The sequence below is a fragment of the Xiphophorus maculatus genome, chromosome 22, assembly GCF_002775205.1.
Source record: "Xiphophorus maculatus strain JP 163 A chromosome 22, X_maculatus-5.0-male, whole genome shotgun sequence".
In the NCBI taxonomy this organism is placed as follows: Eukaryota; Metazoa; Chordata; class Actinopteri; order Cyprinodontiformes; family Poeciliidae; genus Xiphophorus; species Xiphophorus maculatus.
The window spans coordinates 6,031,031-6,049,889 of NC_036464.1; the positions used below are offsets into that span (position 1 = coordinate 6,031,031).

At 38.1% G+C, this 18,859-nt stretch overlaps 1 protein-coding gene across 22 annotated transcripts in view; it reads left to right on the top strand.

Annotated features, from left to right (window-relative positions):
• The window catches only part of LOC102236806 (regulating synaptic membrane exocytosis protein 1), an 82,266-nt gene that overhangs the window by 36,814 nt on the left and 26,593 nt on the right, over nt 1-18,859 (top strand). For 15 of the 22 annotated variants that reach the window (XR_002752226.1, XM_023327934.1, XM_023327939.1 and 12 more), the window contains exons 5-13: nt 6,699-6,764; nt 7,060-7,322; nt 8,370-9,040; nt 14,009-14,049; nt 14,805-14,918; nt 14,998-15,097; nt 15,280-15,403; nt 16,466-16,483; nt 18,253-18,299. Coding sequence is in view for 20 of the 22 variants with exons in the window: in XM_023327934.1 (XP_023183702.1) it covers nt 6,699-6,764; nt 7,060-7,322; nt 8,370-9,040; nt 14,009-14,049; nt 14,805-14,918; nt 14,998-15,097; nt 15,280-15,403; nt 16,466-16,483; nt 18,253-18,299 (1,444 nt within the window). In the remaining 2 variants the exon portion in view is untranslated. Of the gene's footprint in view, nt 1-6,698; nt 6,765-7,059; nt 7,323-8,369; nt 9,041-14,008; nt 14,050-14,804; nt 14,919-14,997; nt 15,098-15,279; nt 15,404-16,465; nt 16,484-18,252; nt 18,300-18,859 lie in introns of those variants that run through there. The other 7 variants (XM_023327938.1, XM_023327937.1, XM_023327954.1 and 4 more) reach the window with 4 other exon arrangements.

Genomic DNA, 18,859 nt, shown 5'->3' on the forward strand with positions numbered 1-18,859 from the left:
GGTTAGTTAGGTATCATTCCTATTACATCCTCTCTTAGTTTTTCACATGTAGTTAATGAGTCTGACCTGATCTTTGTCACAGTAGTCACCCTCCTCTGTGTTTATACGCCTGGTTTGTGTTGAATCTTGTCAAATCCTTACCCATTTTCATGTCCCAAAGATTTGTTTTCCATGTTTTTTATTATACATTCCGCTAAAGTTTAAGTATAATCTTTTCTCCGATGACCACAAGTAAGAGTTGGACTGTTGATGTCCAAATAAACTGAGAGCTCAACTTTTGCATCAGTTATTTCTTGACCTGGACTACACCGTTATTACTGCAGACAATGTTTCTTTTGCTCAGTCCTATCATCACTTTTGAAGAAAAAGTGATGATGAAACCAAAACACTTCAATAAGTGAACAAAGAGAGCCTTTCCCTAAATGTCATTATGGTTAACAGCTGGTGACATGTTCTATTTATTAAAAGGAGAAAAAAAATCTGCAAATACAATTATCACTGTCCGTAAATAGGTATTTTTTTGAGAATGATAAACAGCATTAAAATGAAGCTGGAGCTGATGACTTGTTTCTTTGTCGGTAAAGAATATGAAATATTACCACAGCGCTAAGTGGTCCAGTTACTCACTTCAGCTGTAAATATGACTTCTGAGGTTCGTATGATAGCTTTGACATGCAAGAAAATGTGTGCCGCTCTTTGTAAGACCAGTATGTCTTGGGTTACTGTACAAATACTGTCCGCTTGGGACAGCTGAGCAGACTGTATTCCTGCTGAGACGCTGTGTTTGTGTGTGAGCTCTCTGTAGTTGAGCCTGTGTTGTTGAGTGTATATATATGGTGTGTGTGCGTGTGTGCTCTGCTTTGAGCACTGAGCTGCGCTGATATAGTACCTCATTAGCTGCTGTGGGCACTAATCTCCTTTGTGGCAGTTTTTCATCCTTAGTGCAAGATTTATGGATCTTCTCGGTTGCACTTTTCTGCATATTTCTGCTGCCATGCATCATGCTCCCATTGGCGGATGCTACTGTCTGATCCCGCCCCTTTTGAAGTCCCCTTTCATCCTTTGAAACAAGCATTGAATGGTCTCATCTGATAAGTGATAGTTATTTTCTCAGCCTATATAAAAAGAACCACAAACAACCTTACTTAGTTTTCAAACAAACTCTTACAAGAGCTGAGAAGCCACAGAGAACCAGCTTCTACAAGCCGTTTACCGTGCGTTCTGCCATCCTGGTGCAGCAGCTTGTCTTTTATTAGCAGGGAAGGGAGTGAATGGAATGTGGGAGAGGGATCTTGACAGCAGGGAGGGCTATCCTGAAACAAGGAAGGGGGAACACAGAAACTAATTTCTACACGCAGACAGTTTTACAACTAAGGAGTATCTCAGGAAGATCTCCTAAAGAAGATTTAGGGTGTATTCAGACCAACCCAGAATTAGAGTCCTGAATCAGACTCTAATCCATTTGTCTAGGAATTCCGAGTTTTTGGGGAGGTCTGAATGCATATTTGAATTCCAAAATGTACTGAAAAAACGGACTCTGATCCGCCTGAAAACCTAGGTCTCGGTCCGTTTGAAATGGACTCTAAAACGGTAGAAAATCTTTCTGAATGCAACCTGACTATAGACCGTTCCAAAAGCAGGAAATGGACTACTGCGCAGGGCATTCTGGGTAAATACAACCAAAATAAATACGCGTTTCCACCATTAGCGAAAAAAAAAGGCCTGTGGTCAGACGTGGAGTGAAGAGGAGGTAAAGGCCACAGATAAAATAGAAATCCTAAAACTACTAAAACTCCTCGCAGCTCCATTTTTGTTTACAGAAAAGTACTTGCACTCTTCAGAGGTTTTTGTGTCCGATTCCTTCAGTAGTTCTTGGTGCATTTAGTTTTAGCCGTTTTACTCAGTGCAGTTTGAATGCGAACTACAATTCTGAAAACGTACCAAATGTTGCAATTTTAGTCCCCAATCGAACCGAGTCTACCGGACTGAATACACCCTAAGACACCACCTGCAACAACATGCTCGAGGTTAAGGGAAAGGTTAGTTATGTCTTACACCCAGTTTACCAAGTTCCTTTTCTCCAATTCATCAAGTTCCTTTTCATTTACACCTTTAAATGAAAAACAGCCTAGTAATATAAACTACTACTATAAGAGTGATGACAAAATATAATAATTCTAACAATAAGCATCAGTGCTACAAAACCTTTGTGTCTTAATAGCAATGATAGTGGGTCACAGTGCAACTACACAATATCTGATTATTGTGCTTTAAAAGACTGATTTATGCATATTATAGCACGTTAATGTAGACTGTGGTTAACAGGGGAATTTAAATTAGAATTATTAGTGAGAAGTAAGGATTTTCTTTTATTTCAATAATTTTTTTAAAATTTTAACCACAAGAGGATGTAAATATATTTGTGACTCATGTTAATTAAAAAATTAACAGACCAACTTGCAATGTCAAGCCTTGTCCCTAAATGGGTAAAAACTATTAAACTTATTTTCCTCATCTACACTGCAGAGATTCTACAACTACTTTCTAATTAATTGAGTTAATTATCATCTATAGAAAAGTCTCAATCAGTTGATTAGTCGATGTGGTAAAAAGGAAAATAAAACAAGACAGTGACATCAAGACTAAGGTTACACACCGAGTCCTGATGGAACATTGTACATTCCACAAAACTGATCCTGATACACGTGTACTATTTATAACGGAAGTGCATCAGAAGTGACATATTTCAAAAATGTGAGGGTTTGCTCTTCCAAACCATTTTCTGATTGACTTGCATTTTCAATACACTCTCAATGGCAGCAGACATTTTTAAAAGACATGTTTTTCTAAAGGTGCTTGTCTGATATAAAGGCCTTATTCATTTCATCAAAAGAGAATTAACTAAATCCTAAGTTCTGTTGCTACAAAGTCACAAATGATCTACTTTTCCTAGAAACAAGACAACTAAACAGACTTTATAAAACGACTGCTGGATTATTCATTTGTATCTCAGAAGCGATGGGACAACTGTGCACAGTCATGCTCCTCGACTGATACGTTTACGCAGATGAACATGCACAAACGCATGCGGAAGCAGCGGGAAGCAAACACACACTCAGGGGTTCGGTGTCCTAGTTTCCATCTGTGGAGAAGCCATTCTCTCTTGCTCACTGTTCTCTCCTTCACTCATAAACTCATCTTGCGGTTTGGGGCGAGAGGGCGTGGGGGGGGTTTGTCCCGCTGTGGTCATGTGATGCATTGCTTCTGCTGTTGGAGATGTTATACGTTTGGAAAAAAAGCAGTCATTTGATTTGTGGATGCATGTGTCATTGCCCATATGCTTATATTTTTTGACAGCATACTTGTTTTTTTTGTTTATGTGAAGAAGCAGCTTATATGTTTAAGTGTATGTGTGTGTGTGTGTAGGGCGTGCGTGTGTGTGTGCTTGCTGTCAAGCAGCTCTGTTTCACCATCAGAGTGTGATCTAATTCAAGGATTACCATGAGATTAAGTGAGTCTCTTAAACAAAGGAACAGCTCACTACTTCAAATCTCTGCCTGTTTGTTCAGTCACATCACAAAGCTTTCAATAAGGGTAAAATATATTAGCTCTGGCTTGTGTTGTATTTCCTACTGGATCAGAAAAACTCTCCAAATATTATCACTCAGTGCTTTCTAAGCACCAAAGTTCAATCTTCAACTATAGACTCTTGAGCATTGCGGACATCCAAATCATCCTTTTCTTAGTTATTTTTATTTTTAACTATGCATCATATACAGTATCTACCTGGCACTCTGTTGCTCATTTCTGTGTTTTTAGCACCTTCAGTCTTAATTCACATCCCACCTTTTAAAGGTTGTGTTTTGCTCACACTTCCTTCGTCACTGCAGTTTTAGTCACAATAGGATTTTTTGTTGTTGTCAGAATTCAGGACTTGACTGTAGCATCACATCCACAAGGTGACAGTACTTTACCTTTCCCCCAATTTAGATCTCCTCATTCCAGTTTGGAAATAAAAGTGAGAAACTCACTTACATTCCAACATAGAAAAATCTTATGATGCAATATTTCTGTTTAGTCAGCAATTTTGATGGCCAGCTTGGATTGTATCTGCTTGGGAGAAATCTTCAACTTCACAAATTCAATTTTAATTTTGTTTGGTTCTCATTTGAAAAATATAAATTTCCAACATTTAAGCAGAAACAAAAACATTTAAGTTAGATTTCCAGGCAGATCTGCGATAGATTTTTTTCTTTACTCAGAAATTGTAAATAAAGCAAAAAAGTTCTGCTAAAAATCTGGAATAATAATTCCATTATTTAACTAGATAATAAACCTCATTATGATCTAACATCTCTTTTTCAAGCGGGACCTGGCAAGATAGTAGTATCGTTTACAAGTATCAGCATTTACATTCAATCAGAGAAATAGATTTGTTTAGTTTTACAAAAATAATAAAAACATGACTATCACAATCAGTGATAGTGATAGTCATCACCATCACTGATTGTAATAGTGATGGCTATCACTATCACTATCACAGAGTTAACAAAACTCTCTTCTCCAGTTTCTTTCTGCAGTGCTTTGAATTAACCATGTCATTTTCTCTTGTCAATTTAGACTTGCTGAAAGTGAAGATTAACATGTTTCTGTGCGAGATTTATGGTTTTTGTAGCCCAAAATGTGTTGATGAGTAACTTTTGCTCCTTTAAACCACCAAAGCAGACATAAAGAATCTCCAGTTGATTCCTGAAGAATGCCTTCAGTATCCTGCATCCGTAGACTCGCACCTCTCTGTCGGCCTGGCTGCCTTCCACCTTGTTGGTCCGGCTGCAGAAAAATCACAGATTGGTGGATGCTTTCACCAAAGCTATAACGTCCCACATAAGGTGGTGTTTTGCTTTCTTTGTTGAGTGTCTCTATGTGTGTGTGTATGCACATGTTTTCGCTCTCTCCCCGGTGGTGCTGGGGTGTTTGGCAGGATAAATATAGCTGCGTTGGTGTAAAGCTGTTTTCTCCTCGGCTTTTGTAGCTTTAATCAAAAGCAATTTGGAGGAGGGAGAAATGGAAGGGGAAAGCAGGGGTGAGAAAGGGAGAAAAAGAGAAAGGAGGGATGGAAAGAGGAAGAGATGAGTATTTTATTTTAGCTCTCTTTAAAGAGTCATCGGGGAGTGTTCAGGAGTAATGAGAACCCTGGTGGCTGCAGGAGTGGAACTGATTCTCCCATCCTCAGGCTCAGCTTCTCAGTATCTTTATTTCGCACCCAACCTCACATCCTCAGTCCATCTATACTTCCTCACTGACTCAGAAAGCTGCACAGATCTCTGAGCCTCAATTTTCCATTTTTTTCAATACGTCCAGGTCCACTGAGCAGAACAATCAGATGGTGATGGTGATGCACAGGAAGCCGGCCTTGCAAAACTTGAAGAGGATAAAAATGTCCCATGATAAAGTCATGCTTTTTGCACGACTTTACTTTCCAAAACTGTAAAGCTTGGGAAGAAACGACAAAACATTTGGTGGTCACGCGACCCAGGTGCCTTTCACTCATTGAGTTGAACATGACTCCAATGTCTATCAAAATATTGTGGAGCTCAGCCATCTGAGGGCTGGTCCAAACCGAGTCACTAATGATCCCAAAAATACAAGGACAATTGCTATAGAAGGGCTGAAGAAGAAATAATAATAATTTTTGCAATGATCAAGTCAAATTCCAGACCTCAATCTGAGTAAACTGGTGAGATGGGACCTTCAGAGAGTTTTGCAGAAACAAATCAATGAGCTGAAGCAACATCTGAAATAGTGCTGGACAAGAAGTCAATAACAACATATATTGTGATAAACGCATCAATAGATAACACGTCCAATAAAATATTAAATAATTTCACTGAACTCCAATCCAGAACTGAACAGCATTCTGGGGGATGTAGGCAGAGGAGCTACTGAAGCATCCACAAGCAGCTAAGAAAGGTTGGTGTCATCAACTCACTCACTCACGCTTTGGTTACCTAGTAACAACCTGTTGAGTAACATGCGCAGCAGCAGTTTCATGTTTTTCCACCGTGCCTCATAATGACTTAAAACTAAAGAGAATGGTGTGGAGTGAAAGGAGTTTGAGAGGAAATTGTGATTAAAACAGGAACGGTCAAATCGCCGGTTTGGTAGGATTTCAGGTATTTAAAACAAAAACGAATCAATAATTTTTTATCGACTGATATGAAACCAATATGGGGATATGTTTTTCAGCCATTTCTCAACTAATCTTAAACTTCTCCACAACGATGTGAGAGTCACATAAACTCAAACCTCTGCAGGATGTTAGATTGTGGGGTGGATTTGATTTTCCACACACAGCTTTTCCATTTTTATCTTCATTTGTGTTTAATAAACAATAACAGGTCAATACAGAAACCTTGACGTTGTTCTTACTTTTTACCATGACTGTAACAGGAGTGCTTGTGTTTTTACAGTAGCTGTTTCTGTCATAGATTGTGGACCCACAGCAAACATTTCATCTTTTCATCTTCAAATTAGCCATTAAAGTACCATAAGTGCTTCAAAAAATAAATACGAATTTGGACACTCCTCTGTGCTCTGCAGCCAGTGTACAGTTGGTGTGCATATGCGCAATGACAGAATTAGAAAGAGAAATGGAGATATTATTTTGACAGTAATCCTGTTGTCCTTTAATTTAACAGTTGGCTCCATGTTCCTTATTTTGTGGCCAAAGGCAGCCCACAGTGGGAGAGGCAAGCTGCTCTCTGGTACGCTTTCCATCATTTCAATCTTAAAAAGCTTCCATAAAAGCATTTCTTTCCCTAGGATGACTCACTGGCATCACTGCAGGTCTTTAGGAAGTGCACTGTCCCATTTCCTGTTTCACTGCAATTGAGGCTTGGCCTCAGATGAGTGTATAGCAAACTAAATGGCTGTTTTCACTTGCTGCAGTACAACATAGTTTCAGAAGCACCTTTTTATCTAAAGTTCTCTGTAAGGCCTTGTGCCTTATGTTGCTTTATATGATCTGATTGTCAAATGGCTGACTTCTGTGTTTTGTAGGTGATATGGGTGTGCAATAACTGCAGAAAGCAGCAGGAGATCCTCACCAAGCCAGGCGACTGGTTCACTGGTCCCCCAGGGAAGCCCTCCGGTCTCGGTTCTGCTGTCAGCGAGCCGTCTGTGTGCCAAGTGTCTCTGGATAAACTGAGATCTCGCTCCCAGGCACCCACAGGCTCAACAGGGACAATTCAAGACCGAGCAAGTACGCTGGGGACCGCGCCGGGGACAGACGCTCGGTCACTTAGTGAGCCACCTCGGGACAGGTAAGATAAAGGACCAAACCTGAGAGAGGCTTTCCAATAAAAGTGTCAGAGAGGATTGCATGTTAGGTTTTATGTGTTTGAGTTATGGCTTTTCTCTCAAATTGAACAATAGGTGAAGTGGATGCACAGAAAATATCAATCAAATCTTGTCTGTTGTATTATCTGAAACTGGATTTGGTAAATATCTGGAATAGATTCTGTAGGGAAAGTCAAACAAGATGGGTTTAATTCATCCTCTCTCCCACACATTCTTATGGCTTCCAGGAGATAAAACTTGTCAGGAAGTTTCTCAAATGCGCTTTGCAATCTCCAAACCTCTTTCCTGAGGTTAAGGAAAATGACGCTGGTTGCCAGTGACAAATTATCTAAATTTCTGCTATTTATGTGAAATAACTTAGTGATAAAGTAAAAAAAAAAGTATAATCATTTTGGTCCTATTTAATAAATGGCCAGTAAATGATGATCTAAACCCAATTTACATAGGTCCATCTGTTCTGCTAGGGCTGGACTATATTGCTGAAAAACATATTAAAATTTAAGTGTTTCATATCAGTTGATATTGATAATTATTGATTAGTTTTTTGTTTTGAATATAGGAAATACAGCTATACTGGTGGGACAATCTTCAGTGTTTTATCCACAGTTTTCACTCCATTCTGTTATTTTTAAATAGCTAAGAGGTATGGCGGCTAAACCTGAAACTACTGCTGCGGTAGTTACTCAACAGGTTGTTGCTAGGTAACCAAAGAGTGAGTGAGTTGCTAGGTAACTATAGCATGCGTGAGTTAGTTGATTTCACCAACCTGGCTAGGCTGGCCATGAGAGTTTAAGCAGCTGAAGCCTCTCCTCTGCCTACATCTCCCAGGATGCTGTGTGGTTCTGGATTGGATTTCAGTCAATATTTTAGATTGAAAGTCAGCATTTTACTTATTTGTCTGAAATAGACATGTTTTAATATTACAACATTGTGTCTTAGAGGGTTAAATAGTTATCCTAGTAATGATGTTTAGTTTCTTTGGTTAATACAAAATGTCACTTGCTCCTCAGGAGAAATGGACGCGGAGGCAGTGGGACGGGTCGGGGGGAGCGGCGGTCAGGCCATCCGAGGCTGCAGACCCAGGTCTCCATGGACCGGGACCTTCGAGGGGAGCGCAAGGAAGGCTGGCAGCTGTCAAAGGGGCGGTCTCTGGAGCACGACCCTGTGGGAGGAGGCGCCAGCGTTAGAAGGACAGGGGAGGGCGGTTATCAGCAGGTGGGCAACAGCGGGGGTCCCCTTCGACAAGCGGAGCCTTTCCCTTCAGGAGGCAGGGGTCAGGCTGTGCCGGGTCGAGGCACGGGGAGCGCGTCAGGCGAGGTCGGGGACACTACTCGACCTGGACAGAGGACGGTGGGCGGGGCACCGGCCGTTTCACAGAAAGCCCCTCCTCCTGAACTCAGAGTACCTTCAGTTTCGGGACCTGAAACAGGTCTCAGCCCGGGTGCCGGGGTGAAACGGACCAAGCGAGACAAGGCTGAAAGCATGCTGCGCAATGATTCGCTAAGCTCCGACCAGTCCGAATCTTTGCGGCCGCCTCCGCCACGGCCCTACAAGTCCAAACGAGGGCTGGGGGCCGGGGGGAAGAGACAAACTTCTGTCAGCAGTTCGGAGGAGGAAGGTGGAACTACACCAGAGTACAGCAGCTGCGACGACGCTGAGATCGAAAGCATAAGCGAGAGAGGTGAGATGTTAAAATTTCTAAAGTCTCTGTTTAGTCACATGAAATATCTGTCATAACCCATCCTACAAAATACTCTATCTAAAACATAAAGATGGTTCATCATAATATTTCTGTTTTTGTTGTTTGATGAATTGATAATAATATGGATGAAATTTGTTTAAAAAAATTAAGCAAAAACCAAAGCCTTCTCATTTTGCCTTTTCAGCAGTTTTACTTTACTCCACTCCTCCCCTTTAATTTTTTGTGAACTGTGTCTACTTTATTAATTGCTGTAACTTGTTCCCTTGAAGAGAGCTTTCACCAATATTCTAACAGTTTGCAACCTGAACAGTCAGGGGAAATTGTAAACGTATCTCGTTTTCCTTGTTTGCAGATGGTTTGTTGGATGCATGATTGGTTATAATCCGTCTTATAGATACAAACCTGCAGAGTCATCTGTTTAAACTGTTTAGGTGATTGTAGACTTGATATTCCATCCATTAGTGACACAGATATTTGAATTGAGAACATAAAAGGATGGTAATGTATTTTTGTAAACTAATAGACACATTTCTTTCTGAATTTAAGTTTAGAACATTTAATGAGAATGTGCAGCTTCTGATAAAACCAAAAACCAAAGGTTTCTGACCTTGGTGGTGGTGATTTCCATCATCCATTTGTTCGCCCATCCGTTATCTTCCACTTAATCCGGGTTCGAGTCGTGAAGATGTCCTGCTAATTAAAATGACAGCAGAGACCTGATCCTGTGGCCACCATAATGGATCCCCTCGACACCTTGACTCCGTCTGATTTACTTCTTATGATTCTTATTTTATTTTAGTAATGCCTTTCTGCTCACTTTCCCCTCTTCTGTGATTATGAAAAACATACGTGTAAAATACACAAGTCACAGCTGATTCATGAATGCTACAACGTGTTTCTTGACAACAATATGTTTACAAAATTTTCACAACACTGCAACAATTTTCTTTATCAACAACTGAGGCATTTGAATGAGTTTAAGTAGGTCTCTAAAAGTTGGGCTTTATCTGACTGAATTGACAGTTTCTTATGTTTTTCATACTTTTATTCTTAAGGTTTGTTGATTTTGATTTATTCTTTCTATTGCATGTTCAGTTGAGACTTTGATGATGCCACATACTCAAGTTAATTTGGCTTACTTCAAAAAGTGCAATTTGCACACTAAAACAATGGCATTTTTGTCAACTTTCACCCAGTGTTTTCCCCATTATGTTTTTTTTCTCTCAACTCAACAGAATGCAAAGTGTGTGCACCCAAACTCTAACTCACTCCTGTCATATTTAAACTCTAACTAAACTAAAATATATATTTAAAAACTTGGAATTAACGACTTTTTAAACCTATAATATCTCTTGGGTTTACATGTTTTAGATGCACTGGATATTTCTTGTTTGAGAGATAAATCATATGCATGTTTGCCGTACAAAAAGTGGTGCTGTAGATTCACCCTGTGCCATTGATGAGGCAGAAATCACCACGGCAACCAGCGACTCAGCATTTTCTGAGTTCTTCTAACGTTGGCACTCAGCAGCTTCTTCATTCATTTATTAATTCAGTATGGTTGCCACCAACCAATCAGAACATATTGATTTAGAATAAGGTAACAGGCTCTGCAAAATGTTATATTTCCCGTCGAAAACCAGCATGTTGTGAATATAGGCTTTTTGTCAAATTATTATGGTATTATTATAGAAAGTGCATGTTAGCACATGAATCATTTCCTGATTATTTGTCATGTTAAATTGTTCTCATCCTAGCCCAGAGGAGGCGTGGTCTAACATTATGAGCAGTATGGCCATCGGGTGGCTGTTTGGCCTCCATAAATCCCAGGGTTGACCCCATGTGGCCCCATGTCATTCCACATAACCAGCTGTACATCTGCTTGCTTTAAAACACACTATCTAACCTTGCTCGGTTCAGCAGGGTCATGTCACTGTCCTACCAACTGTTAAAAGCCACTGGGGCTGCTTGCTATGTGTTTCTATGAAAAACAGCTCAAATCATAGACAAAGAAGAAGCTGAATTTAGTTTACACGCACTAAACCGTAGAGTGTATTTATTAAGACAAGATGTGTCTCTTTTTTAATATTTAAAAATTACATCATCAGACAGACCAAAATATAAAGTTATGTGGAAATTTTTTATTTTAGTGACCAAAATAACGTTATTACAAACTAACAAAATTAGGCAAAAGAAATTGGAATTAATTTCTATTTAAAATTTTAAATATATGAAACTTTAGCAAAAAAAATAATAGGTCGGTGTCTGGTGGAATTTTGGTTAAATCGAGCATTCAGTGAAGTTACTCACAGCGAGTGAAGTATGTTACTACTAAATACTAAATAAAATTACTCAAGTAAAAGTAAAAATACTCCTAGAAATATTAATAAATAGAAAAAGTTACTCAAGTTTATCCTACTCCTAGTTATTACCCAACTCTGGTGGGCATAAAGTTAATATGTGAATAAAACTACAAATCCCACAATGCACTGGAGCATTTAATGCTCACTGTTGAAGGGTTTGCAGGGGAAGCATGACAGGCAAGTGTGATTTTGTTAACCTGAAAAATAAACAAGTTAAATTTTGATAAAACGTTTCTCAAATGTTGGGAATTATGTCAGATCATCTGTTCCATTTGTGACAAGTTATGGATTGAGAGGTTTTAGGTTTTTAATGTTTTATATTTGTAGTTGTGCTGTTAAAAGTTAAAAGACAGACCTAACAGGGTAAATACAAATTTTGAGAGGACAACTGCCTATTTTCACATAGGTCTAGGTTGGTATGGATAGCTCTTTTCCCTTAATAAATTGTCATTTGAAAACTTCTTTGTGTATTTATTTGAGGTATAAATGGATATTTAAGGTATCCATGTCTAATATTAACACGAGTTTGAACTGAAACTTTTAATACAGTTTTATGCTAAATGCACTTGCATCATCAGGAGACATCCATTAACCGTGGCTCTCCAAATTCCGGTCAGGCCAGGTTTTAAATACACCCCTGTAGCTGTGAGTAGCTGTTGCCTTTTTTTTGTTTTTTAATCTTCAGCCTGAGATCAGATCAGCTTTGAGATGTGGATGCTGGCAGCAGAGAAGCACCCAGGCAAGTAAATCTTCGCAAGATCACTGCAGGAAAACACTCAGACTCATTCTTTCATATGCAGACGCTCGCAGCACAGCATGTCTGTTTTTTTTTTTATTTCTGGAAAACGTACATGCGTGTTTCTGCATATGTGCACACACAGATACATCCTTCACATCCTCCAAAACAACAGGAAGGGAGCGATAAAACATTCAACACACATGACCTCTGACTTAATCTTTTCTATAACTTTTACTCTTGTATTGTTTTACTAAAAATATTACTCCAGCTATGCACTTTTTTTTGTCTTTGAATGTTTTTCTTTTCTGTGTGAGATTGATTGGGAGATGTTACCAGTACAGTGATTATAACTGCTTAAAAGTAACAATAACTCCAGTGTTATTGCTCTGACTACTAAATATTGCTTTTCTTTTTACTTAAAAGATGTTTGTAATCATTTTAACTCCAAACTTAGGCAAAGAAGGCTTTTATTTTGGGAAGATAATCCTGTATTCTTCTTGTCTTGCTTTCTTGATTCTGCTTAAAATAGCAGAAAATGTTTTCTATGCCCATTTCTCCTTTTTCTGCACTTACTCTTCAAAAACAAGTTCAGTTTATAAACTTGTCTGTCTTAGTAAATTGTCATAAATGTCAAACTAATCCCTTTTCCTGAGCTGAAAAATAGTAGCAATGGAAAAAAGCAGTCATCTTTTAACAGGAAGAAGCCTCCAGCAGTATCATTATCTGCTATGTTTGGAATACTATTACATTGTTATATCTGTAATAATCTTCATGCTTTTATTTTTACTTACAACAACATTTGCCTTTCTGTCTTGAATGAAAATCTTTTAGATTTTAATTTTACATTTTTATGAAAATAAACTGAAGCCGTGGCATCTTTAGTCAAAGTTATCATACTATAAAAGTGTTAGACTAATGTCTACTTGACTTCAATGTTTACAAGTCTTTCCCATTTTGAAGAATGGTTATGTGGCCCAGGGAAAAGGGGAAACTGCAAAAATGTTTGCTCCATTTATCTTATAGAAATTGTAAGGAGTGCCAATAACTGTGGCACCAGTGGTTACTATTAAAGTAGTTTTTCTCTAACATTAACTTTTTCCCAATAAATGCTCTTTAATTGAATATTTTACTTTTTTTTTTGTTTGAGATTAAGCTTTAATCAAGCTGGGATGAAAGGTGAATGTATTTGCATAAAAACACGCCTCTTCTAGCATGTGATCCATCCTCACCTGTAGGTTTATACTCAGTATAATGCCTGAGTTATAACAATAATAATCTATAGGCAGAGGCATTATCGTTAAGGTTTCAGAACATTACTGATGGTGGTTGCAGTTTGTTAAGTTCACAGCTTCCCTGCTACTGACAATGCTTGGTTCTGTTTTACTCCTTCTGTAACATTGTTCCTGAAGTTCTGCACACGTTGCGGTCACCGAACTGCTCCAGTTCTCCGGTTTACATTTATTTGTCTACATTAAAACTTTGTCAACCTTTTTCCAAACCATAATTTGATGAAGAAAACTTCATTTCATGCAGTTCTCCTGCTGTCTGACTGTAAATCATTTAATCAGTATAGTTACCAGTTTTATGTTTGAATAATCGGAGTAACAGCTTTAGACTTTCTCTGGTTCATTGACTAGAGAATAAACCAGAGAATTATCTGGTCTTGTTTTTCTATTCATAGTGACTCAAAATGTCTTACTGTTTTTATGCATTCTAATCTCATCTCAGACGTAAATATTAAATAAACTTGTCCTTCTCTGTCAGCAGATGCCATGGCTAGGAGCTGCTAGCTTGAGCTAACTCCTATGTCTTCAGTGTGTGAAATCGTGTTTTTTTTTGTTGCAGGAGACTGGGAGTGCAATCCACATGACCCCACAGGGTGGCATGTAAGTCACTTTTAGTTTTTCCTTTTATGATAGATTTTACGTCAACACAATGCGGTTCAGGATTTAAATTTGGGAGCGTTAACTCATCAGGTTATCAGAGGTGCAGGTTAAGTTTGGACTTTTAATGGTTTATTTGAACTGTTCTGTTTTCAGGATGTAATGAAGATACAACAACTTCAATCATTTTAAAAAAAATATTAACTGGGGACACAATCCCCTATCCACACAGGGTAACAAAGTGTTGACACATCTGGATAATTTATAATTAGGCACAACTGTTTGAACAAATTCATCTGCAGCTGCAGCTTTTGGATAAGGCTCCAAAAGACTTTTCCAACCTATGTGAATCTTCAGGTCTTATTAGATCTTCTCTGAGTTCCTTAAACTTTTTTTTGATTGAGTTTTGGCCAGTCCAATAATCTTTTATAACCTCTAAGAAGTCAATGACCTTTGGTTTTGAGACATGTCAAGAAAATCCATGTTGCATACTCTTTTACAAAAAGAGTTGGAGTGATATCAACTGAAATCTCGTTTGCTGAACCAGGGAAATGACTAAAATATGCAGGGCAGTGTGCCTTTAAAACACTGAATTAAACTAAAGCTAGCTTGCTGTAGCACATCCTAAAAGCTTTATTTCCATCTCTGTTATAGTCTAGCATTTTTAAATGATCTTGCAGGTTCCACTAGATTTATGTTGCCAGATGTTTATTATTATCAAAGACTGCCGTCTAAGGTGTGCCGTCTCCATCCTGCAGCATCCTGTAACCTGGCAGCCGTCCAAAGAGGGAGACCATCTAATTGGACGAATCACCCTCAGCAAGAGAAGTGCTACCATGCCTAAGGAGGCTGGGGCTTTGCTCGGGCTAAAGGTCAGAGGCTGTCTGCGCAACATGCGGTTGGGAGTTCGGGCTTGAATAACAGCTCCTCGGTGTGTTTTAACCTCTCCAGGTGGTAGGAGGGAGGGTCACTGAGTCAGGGAGATTAGGTGCCTTCATCACCAAAGTCAAGAAGGGCAGCCTGGCCGACGTTGTGGGACATCTCCGAGCAGGTAGATGCCAAACCTTCTCCGCTGTCCTGATTCAACTGTTACGATCTCATAAAAGAATTTGTATAACCTCCCAGTTTCTTCACACACATGCACACACACAGTTGGCGCTCCTACCTGACATAAAAATAATTTGAGCTATAGTTATGATGAGCAATCACGTGGGCATTGACACCTGATTTCAGGGGATGAAGTTTTGCAGTGGAACGGGAAGCTGTTGCCAGGGGCGACCATGAAGGAAGTTTATAACATCATCCTGGAGTCTCAAGCCGAACCTCAGGTGGAGCTGGTGGTGTCCAGGCCTATTGGGTGAGTCTGGAGAGAAACACAAAAACTGCTGACACTAGTTTACATTAGTCTGTGGAGTCAAGACCAAAGTTAATATTTTGAAGCCTCTATTGTATAACAGAGAGCAGTTAAAACATTTTTCATCAAGTTTTAAATGCTTTTGTTTTATTGGTCGTCTTTGATGTTGCGAAGTAGCTATGGCTATAAACAGGCATCAAATTGTCTTGATATATGTTTCTTCTGTCTTTCCCATCAAATAAGCAATAAAAAAAAATCAAAACCAAAAATATTTAGTTTTGTTGCTACTCTAAACCGCTCTTGACATTCTGGATATCAACGCCTTGGTCAAATCTCTTTCTTTTTTCTTCTGGCAATAATTGGAGGAGCTGATCAGTTTTTTTTCCTGTTTATCCAACTCAATTTTGTGAATTCTGGAGATTCTTGGATGGTTTCAAATTTCAATTTTCTGATGTTTGAATGATTGATCACTTTGATTTTATCTTGGGGACTTGGTGCGCAGTCGTGCTTGAAGATCTGTATCAACTGTTTTTATCTTAAATGCATACCTGTACTTTACAAAGATACATTTAATATTTGGAGACCAGTGACTAAAAGTATGTAAAAGTGCTGCATGGATGTAAATACTTGACTGCTGTATTTATCTTCTTAAATATGTAAAATGAACACGTGAATTAAATGGACTTCATCGCTGATTACTTTGCATTTGAGGAAATAGTTGATAAATTGTAGTTTAGTTGTTGAAAACTAAGAAGTTTTATTTTACATTTAGGCATAAAATCATCTTCTACGTAATCAAATACATTTTGATTACGTAGAAGTTGACTTTCAAATCCCTAGTGGAGTACATAAGGATTTGGATTATCAGAATGTATGCTCTGAAACCAAAGAAATCTCCCACAGAAACATAAATGAAGGTTAGTTTTCATAAATGCTTATGTTGTTTAGGTTGTTTACACAACATACCATGTTTTTCCCACTGACTTAGATTTAACCTAATATACTAGCAGAAGAAAAATATTTGAAATTTTGAATCTAATACTTTCTTTCCAAACACTCACGAAGGGTTTATAGAAAATATCAGTAAGTAATTTTGTTTTTTAAGGAATCTTTAATCCTCTCACTGAAACTATTTTGGCTTTACAGGTGCCATTTTGTATCTCCTAATGAACTATTCTGAATATTATCTAGCACTTATGAAATTGCGAGCCTTTGTCGGAATATTTGTGTGCAGCATTAAGTAAAGTAGATAAAATGTTCTCGGTCAAGTTCACTTCATGAGATCCAAAATGGCCACCGGGAACATTCATCATTTTAGCCATGCTTTTGCAAGATTTCAGGTTGCCTGTGCAGAAAAGTCAGATCCTGCACCTACAACATCTCTGTGACTGGTGAGCTCTGCTGGAGCATTAGGAGTCATAAAGCAAGCTTTTTTAAAAAAAAATTATTATTATATTTAAGTTATTTTGTATTTTGGTTTTGGAATGAACTCAGAAGCAGCTCATGGTTCATGAAACACTTATCAGTTTAATATTTGAAATTATTTTAATTGGCAGTAGTAGTTTTGTCCTGCTGTTACATAATGATTTGTCATTGATCTATGCTTTGTTTTTTATAGAGGTGTGGTTTACCATGTTGTGGGTGTTCATACACATATTGTTTCTTTATCTTATATTTTCTGTAAATATATATATTTATGCTTAATGTGTGTACTCTGTGAGTGAGTGAAGCCGAAGTCAAGTTACTTGTTTGTGCGCAGAATCTTAGGTAATAAAGTTGATTCTGATTTCCTTAATTTTTTCAATAGAATCAGAAAAAAAATAGAAACCCTGATTTTTTACTTGTTTATGGCTCATGCATTTCTCTGTTTTTAGGTTTTCTGGCTATAAAATATGATAAAATTCACACTAAACCTTAGATTAAAAAAAATAAAAAAACACCATTCCAGACTTGGGATGTGTCAAAAACAAACCCCTACTACTAATGTTAAACATGGTAGTGGAAGGCTGATGGTTTAGACACAAGACTGAAACACCTTGATATCAGAATTTCTATCATGAGTCTACCTAATTTAATATTTTAAACTCAGATGTGCAGCAACAACTTAGCCAATATTTTCAATTACTGCTAAAAGGCAGTGATCCCAAGCTCCGCTGCAAATCTGCAAAATAATACCTAAAAAATATGAATGGATCTTTTGTAAAGACTCAGAGGCCAAAATCAATTTGATCGAACTGCCCATTTATGCAATGGTGGTTTATAGTTCTACTGAAAGTTGGATGAATTGAGATTCTTCGACATGTTTCTGTATTTTAACCAATTGCATGATAAAATCTTGTTTTCTGAGGCTCATTAAAGTCCAAATTGTTGTTTTTCATGCTTCATATGTCAAAACTTCTGAAAAAGAGGCTCTATTAATCCAACAGCCTCATATCTAACCCTTTTTAAAAAATTGAATCTAACAATCAATCAGTTGACACTGATAAGTGCTTCACGGCTTGCTGGTTTTCCTTTTGGGTGCAGTAAATACTGATGTTTCCCATGGGTAATGGAAGAGGGGACAGAAGACGCCATTGACAGAATCGAGCTGCTGGTTTTAGTCCAGTCCTAATTCAGATCCCGTCATGGCCTCCAGAAATATGCAGTCACAACAGGAGCATGCCTCACATCTTCCCCTCTGCTTCTTCATGATACTTTCCATCTGAGCATCGCAAAAATTCAGTTACAGTGCAGCTATTTTTTTTTTAAATGCCTGCATGCACTTTTTGTCAGTTTCATTTCTGACGTACTTTGAACTGTTTAGGGGAGGCAAAATGTGAGTGACAGGTGTTTTGCTTTCAACTCTTTTTCAGTGATATCCCAAGAATCCCCGACACGTCCCACCCTCCATTAGAATCCAGTAAGTATCCGCTTTAACATGCTTCTCTCTTCCTTCTAATCTTTCTATTAATTTAACTAACTTTCAACTTTTAATGTAATGTTTACCTCATTATGTCTATAAAAACTCATAAAGTAATGAGACAAAGGTTCTTTTATGAAATAATTGAGAGATATTTCACTACTTTAAAGATTTCTTTGATATATTTTTTTCATTAACCTTGTTCAAAGTAAAAGTCAGTATAGATCTGAATAATTTGTCCTGATCTGAACAAAAATAAAGACATGAAATGGTAAACACTCACCTGGTGTAAAGCTGTTCTAGTACCAGATGCAGTGTTACAAAACACATGAATTATTTCCATATTACCGCCATAAGTCACCACTGTAGACTTAGATCTCTGGAAAAAAGTTGAACTTTTTAGCACTATTTGATAAGAAGCAGGTGGGATTTCAGTCTCCTGTGTGTCATTCTTGCACTGTTTTGGTGTGGAGAGCTTCGGATATTATCTGTTTGAACTTGACACAAAGTAATATAAAAAATCTGTAGAATTTGGGTGGTGATCATCTTTAATGCATATT